General features: G+C 43.5%; 2 protein-coding genes across 3 annotated transcripts; both read right to left on the bottom strand.

The window, feature by feature from the left end:
• Positions 1-871: 871 nt before the first annotated feature.
• On the bottom strand, positions 872-1,622 carry LOC111069521. Its single transcript, XM_022359621.2, has 4 exons — positions 1,578-1,622; positions 1,361-1,519; positions 1,102-1,269; positions 872-1,033 (listed from the first exon to the last, which is right to left on the bottom strand). Exons 1-4 carry the CDS (start codon positions 1,620-1,622, stop codon positions 872-874), a joined length of 534 nt encoding a protein of 177 aa, XP_022215313.2.
• A 661-nt stretch (positions 1,623-2,283) lies between these two features.
• Positions 2,284-3,087, bottom strand: LOC111069559. Of its 2 annotated transcripts, none has more exons than XM_022359664.2 (4): positions 3,005-3,087; positions 2,794-2,949; positions 2,566-2,730; positions 2,284-2,496 (listed from the first exon to the last, which is right to left on the bottom strand). In XM_022359664.2, the coding sequence occupies exons 1-4, from the start codon at positions 3,047-3,049 to the stop codon at positions 2,326-2,328; spliced, it is 537 nt and encodes a 178-aa protein (XP_022215356.1). In that variant the 5' UTR covers positions 3,050-3,087; the 3' UTR covers positions 2,284-2,325. The 2 variants fall into 2 exon arrangements, with proteins under 2 accessions (XP_022215356.1, XP_022215358.1); XM_022359666.2 differs by having other exon boundaries at positions 2,413-2,523.
• Between the last annotated feature and the right edge of the window lie 3,851 nt (positions 3,088-6,938).

The raw sequence follows: 6,938 nt of genomic DNA on the forward strand, positions 1-6,938 counted from the left end.
TGTGTATCCGTAGACATGTATCTGTGCATCTGTAGATATATGTTACGCAATGGCCACAATATGGCCAGGGATGGGAGGGGGGCGGGGGCGGGGGCACCCAAGGAACTTAGTCAAGCGATTAGCTTCCGTTTCAGTTGCTTCTGCCGTCTGCTGAATGACTTGGCAGCAGCCAAGCAGCCTTGGCGGCAGTCCGGGGATTTCACTAATCGGTAAAACAGGCAGAGAGGTGCCACACGAGGGGGCATGCACGGAGGACTGGAATTTGTATTTCTAGGTCATTAGGGGAGCAGCAACAGAGCAACAGAGCAACAGAGAAACAGCAACAGCAAATAACCATTTAAGAACCAGACGAACGAGCGGAGCTTCAAGAGGCAGAGCGGTGGAAAGGTAGAGCGAGATCCATGCCATGCCATGCCACGCCATGCCATTGGGGCATGTCAGGGAATATGTTTAATTTATTATTAATGGACTCTCTGCGACCTGCCCCACCTTCCTGCCTCTCGCAGGAAGGGGCACGCACACACACACACAGACACGACGTGTCCTTGAGCTGTGGACTGATTTTTTGATGAATTATTTTGTGTTTGGCGGAATCATGAAATTCCTGGAAGAACATTTGCAATTCCTTTGGCACAGATATATATTACAGAACAAAGGCACTTCACTTCTGGGAGATAATCTAGAACTGCTGGGGATGAGTAATGCCCTATAGTTGTTGGAATCGAATAAGAACTCCCCTTGAACGCCATCTTTTCGATCAATAATCGATTTCCAAGCTTTGCATCGATTACTGATAATTTTTATTGGCTTTTTCGCAATTATTTCTGGCAGTTCTGCCGCTCAAACGAAATACAAGCTGAAACTATGATCTCTAATTTCGTTTTATCTTCAAATAGAGACGAATGGAACAGCGTACAGTATTATCGGTACTCCATTCGGTGAAGACGGCGTAATCCCCGCTGGCTATGGGGATGAGGCGACTGAGATCTGTCTCCAGTTCCCCAGTATAGAGTTTGTTCACGCCAATGTCATGCTGTTGCGGTAGAACAACAACAACATATCAAAGATGCAGATGGACAGGTCCAGCAGATCTATACTCACATTATAGGGACAGGTGTGATTGAGGTTCGAGTTGCTCGCGAACGAACTGTAGAACATTAAAGCAATGGGATGCTTCTTTTTTTCCCTCATGAACTTGCAGCCATCGTAGGAGATGTCGATGAAGAAGGGCTTGTATCCATGGTCAAACTTCATGAATTTCACTTTCACCTAAAACAGAGATCCATGGAGAACACATAAATCCAGAGAGAGAGAGAGAGAGAGAGAGAGAGAGAGAGAGAGAGAGAGGGGGAGCGCTCACCCCAGCCGTGTTTATGGGAAACTGATGGATCTTCGTGTATACATCCAAGTACTTGTGCGTTCGATTCACTGCCTTGATCTGGCACGCACTAAAACCCATGAACTTCTCATCGAGTGAAACGCATTTGAGATTCGTAAATGTCACGTGACTGAAACAAATCTAAGGAAAAAAAAGGATCAATACTTAGTTTTATTGATCCATTCGATCCAACGATTACCGTTTGCAGAGCTAACCATAGAACGAACACCGACAACCTCCACATTTTAGACGGAACTGCGCTCCGGATCATCGATTTACTCCACCAATAATACCATTTTGGAGGCAATATACTCATTACAACGTTCAACAATCCGCATCCAAATCCAATGGTGCGGCTATTAAAGGTCTAAAATTGCTTGAAATTTACATTTTATTGGACATTCCGAGGCTGCAGGGTTTACAGGGTAATCCTCAGGGTAATCTACTCTACTGATTCCTGTAATCCGATTGAAATGAGTTATTTCAAAACCGTTTTGATCCAGTTTGAGGCCAGTTTTGGCCAGAATTAATCTATAATTTAATGGGAGTCATCTTGAATATCCACCATAATTCACGGCATGATCCAATTCTTCTTCTTTATAAATAAAAATTATACTTGAGAATAATTATTTATTTTATTGTTTATTTTACAGCCAAAAATGGCTAAAAATTACCAGTAAATTATTTTTTTTAATTTTCAACTCTGACTTTTTTTTTGGAATTATTCACACTTTTTTTGGAGTTTCTTTCTTTTACTATGTTTCATAACACAGACATCATCATAACCGGCAACAAAAAAAAACCAAACACTAATTATGAGATTTTGTGTAATTTGAGCCTGAAAATATCTAAAATCAAACCACATTTTCGGTGTTTAAACGGTTTAATGAGGCTTGCCAGCCCATAGAAAGGGGACTATTATATGATTGATTGACTGCGCTGATTGATCAATCAGCTGTCGAACCGGACAGCCTGAAATATACCTTTACGTGGCCGCGATTTATTTTGTTCGTATACCATTCGGTGAAGAGGGCATAATCCCCATTGAGCATTGGTATATATTTGATGACATCCGACTCCAGATTCCCGGTATACAATTTGTCGACAATAATATCGTGCTTGAATGATCGTTACCTTTAGGAACTCTGCATGGAATGTACTCATACTCATACTCATGGAATACTCACATTATAGGGACATGTGTGGTTTACGTTGGAGTTTCTCTTAAATGTATCGTAGAAGGTTTTTGCGAAGGGATTCTGTTGGTTCTCCATAAATTTGCAGGCATCGTAGGTCACATCAATGAAGAACGGCTTATAGCCATGATCGTAGCGCATTAGTTTTAAGTTGACCTGCGGTGGGATTTTGCATAGATCTGTAGATCCATTAATTTCACAGCTTCTCGTTCCACTTACTGTGACATTTTCCACTGGTACTTTGAACAGTTTCGCCGTGAGATCAATGTACTTGTGGGTGCGATTCACTGCCTTGATGTGGCACTTGATATCCCCAAAGGATTTGTCCATTATATCGCACTTGAGGTTCGTAAAGGTGACATAGGCGTGGCACATCTACAATACAATATATGCAAAGTATTCTTCCACGAATCTGGCTTCAATGGTTTACCATCAGAGAACCCAATAGAATCCATTTGTACAGAAGAGCCTCCATTGCGCTCTGTTAGAGTGGAACCTGTGACTCGTTGTGGCATGAATCCAATATTTTGGGAGTATATTTATTATAATGATCCCAGTCATTAACAGCTCTGCCCTCCCATGGTCCAGTAATGCGCAATGATTTAATTGATAACACACACGTATTTACTCGTCTTTATATGTATTTATATTTATCCGCTGGTTGACCGAAAGTACACATTGACAGTCGCTGGATGATCGCCTCGATGGAACGGTGAACCATTAGAAAGAGAGGCTGTGGCAGTGGCAAAAAGCGCAGAAATCGTGCGTACAATATACAGCCTAAATCGCTTTTGGGGTTCCAATCACATTATAGGGACACGTGCGATGGATATTCGTAAACAGCTTGACCGTCTGAAATAACTCTCTTTGGAGGATCTCCTTTGTTTCTTTCCTTTCTTTTCATTCTTTAGATTCCTCAAAAATCCACACACATCGAAGGTCAGGCCTATAGCCATGGTCGTGACGCATGGCATGAAGTGAGAACTGCAAAACGAAACTAGTAATATCTTCTATATCTAAAAGAATTATCATATAATAACGCACCGTTATATTATCCACAGGAAACTAGTAGATCTTCGCATAGATGTGAATATATTTGTGGGTTCGATTCACGGCTTTGATCAGACATTTATCGAACAGCCCGAATTTGTGATCAATCATCTGGCACTTAAGGTTCGTGAATGTCAGATGTGGGTGGATATGGGTTTGGGACTTTTAGATGGGTTTTGTATCCGTATAGGAACCAACAACACTAAAATCCATTAGTCTTACGGGGCGCTACGTCAAACCAGAAATCGAGAAACAGAAACAAAAACAAAAGAACTCTCGAAAGAACTGGAACCCAACGTTAAATTAATGTTCCAGCGGAAGAGACGGCCTGAAGTTCTGGCCAGAAAACAAGTCCAGACGGACAACAAAAAAAAAAAAAACGTCCACAATTTTATTGGCCTTCACTTAACGCTCATAAATTTGTCTGCTGCTGCTGCTGCTCCACGAAGAAATCTGCGAGACGTAAAAAACAGCAAAAGAAATGAAAAGAATATGGTTTATAGGGGCCACGCTTCCGCAGATGAAACGATGGAACGAACGGCGATGTCTGGTGGAAACGGGTTCGGAAACACACAGTTCTCTTCCATTTTTTGTTACTTGCTTACCATACAGCGGAGTTGTGTTTGAATTTTCCCATTAAAAAATATGGCTGGAAACTTCTCAGAGAGGGAGAGACCTGTGTTCGTGCCTCCTGGCTGCCTGCCCCCAAAATCCCACCCATTTCTTGTCGCTGGAGTACTCCTCAGGTTAGTAGCGAACTTCACGCACAAATCTGATTAAAACTTGGTCGCAGTTAATGAACCAAGAAGGCAGAAGAGTCCGCTCCGCTCCAGACAGTGCCTGTGCCCCCAGCCTGTTGCAGTTGCATACACAGACGGAGACGGAGACGGCGACTGAGACGGCACAGACAGATAGCGAAAGAGGCGTCTAAAAATAGCCAACAGAACCACATGTTGGTCAAGTTTTTTATGGTATACCCTTTCTTTAAGGGTATTCTACGATAAGAGAGGAGTGGGCTACGCAGAATCTTTCCTGAGACTTTCTTTCGATGGAAACAATTAATTAACAATTATTTTATGTATTTTATAACTTTGAAATTTATCAAGAAAATGCCATGAGACTTTAGGGCTTCAAATACGAATATGTCCCCATTTTATTATGTCCCCAAAAAACTGCTACCACTAAATTATATGAATATTTTTACATACCAACTGAGTCTTAGGTGGCTTAGGATTTTAAGAATAGTTTTTAGAGATTTCTACAAGGGTATTAGTGTCTTCTTATTCTTCTTCTTATTTTTTTTTCCTCTGCTGCTCTTCTTTTTTTGTGTGTGTTTTTTGGGTTGCCTAGCAAACGTTACCCACATCTGTCTCTCCTGGCCAGAAGAGTCGCACTACCCAGCCCCGTCCCCGTCCCCTCCCGTTCAGTCCCGAGTGTCCCGAGTCGCAGTCCGTGTCTCAGAGTCCACTTTCCAGTGCAACAGCAACCATCTTTTAATAAATGCGAACGTGATCGCGTTTCGTGCGTCACTGAATGCCCAGACAACAGACAGAGAAGGAGATATAATGGCAAACAGACAGAGAGAGAGAGAGAGAGAGGGAGAGCAGGAAAGAGACTTTGTCGAGGCACAAGGCGTTGCACCTTTGGCCAAGGTGCATTGATCGGGATTGGGATCGCTGTCTGGGCAACTTTTGCTGTTCCCGCTGCCGCTCCTCCTGCCCCTGCAGTTGCTGCTGCTGCTGCTGTCTCGGCCATTGGCTGCGCTGCGCTTACTTTTTGTTGTTTTGTTGGTTTTTGTTGTACTTTGTTTTTTTTTTACATTTTTTTGCGAAACGAAATTATTATTGTATTATGCACGCGTATATACACATCCAAAAAGTATCTGGAGACAGCGGTTTTTTCCTCCTCTTTTCCTCTTTTTTGTTGTTTTTTTGTTTGTTAACGACACGACGCGTGCGTCGAGTGCCCGAAAGTGCGTTCAATGAACGCTGCAGCCGCAGCCGCAGCCGCTGCCGCAGCCAAAGAGCCACAGCCAAAATGGGGGCAACGATCGGGAGGTATGAACAAACGATAATACAGCGGAGATCGTAATGCCCTGCCTTGGGAGTAGGGGGTAGTGGGCAGACTGCAGTGGGGGGGGGGGGTTGTCAATGTCGGGGTGTCGGTGTCTGGGGTTCAGTGTTTCAGTCTGCAGACATTCGAGACGGCGGCCCTTGGACTCTTGCATTCTGCATTTTATAATTGAACTGCTTGGAAATATCAGAGAGTGCACTGCTTTTATGACTACTGCTTTACTTAAATTAGTTAAAGGACAGACCGACCACTAAAGCAGTGCAAAGCAGTCGAAAGAACTTCTGAAAACTGAGTCGCTGAGGTGTTGGCTTTGATGTGGGGATGATATCAAAATAAATCACTCGACTGCAAACAATATTCGATATAATCCATATCATAAATCTCCAAATATCATTCTCAGATGACTCCCTAGCAGGAGTACTCCACCTAGCCATCATAAACCCTAATCCAACGCAACTCCCATGCCAGGGAGATCATCAGCACTTTCCTCCCTAATTTTATTTCGAATCAACACGTGCTCCAATTAAATCTCAAAAAATGGCTATCGTACGTTTTCAGTTCATCGGCCACATCCAGACAGACACCCATGCACAGGCTTGCACCCCTCTGATACGCCTGATATGCGCCCCCTGATAACGACCCCTCGACGGACGGATGGCAGCGGTTCCGATTTCCGATTAACAAAAGGCGCGTTCCCCTCGGCACCATAGCCGCAATCGCACTCCAAAGCACTCCGCTGCCTCCCTCGTTCTCTTTGCTTTCGTCTGTCCAACAAATCAGTAAATGAAATTAACTCGCATTCGATCGACCGACCAACGTTCCTATATGTATATTTATATATGTATGTAAAGACTGTCTGACGGCATCAATCGGTCGCTCAATCGGTCGCCTGTTCGCTCTGTCGGTCGTTTGGTCTCTCCTCTCCGCTTGCTGTTTGATAATAATAAACCAATAAAATTAATACAAATTGCAATTGTTGGCGCGACACACTTCAATTGGTTTGCTCTTTTTTTCTGGTTCTGGCCTCTCTGCCTCTCTGCTCCTCTCTTTATTTTTTATTTGCCTTTTATTACGCACATATTTATTTAATGCAGGTCTCTGGCTATCCGTTCGTCTAGAGAGGGGTCCCGGGTCCCACATCTATATGTACGATGTCTACCCTGTACGTATATACTCGTATATCCTGTCTCCCTGTCCGTATGTCTGTCTGTCGTGTTGTGTGTGCCCGCCCCGTCTGCCTC

This window comes from Drosophila obscura, unplaced genomic scaffold (genome assembly GCF_018151105.1).
Source record: "Drosophila obscura isolate BZ-5 IFL unplaced genomic scaffold, ASM1815110v1 contig_1, whole genome shotgun sequence".
In the NCBI taxonomy this organism is placed as follows: domain Eukaryota; kingdom Metazoa; phylum Arthropoda; class Insecta; order Diptera; family Drosophilidae; genus Drosophila; species Drosophila obscura.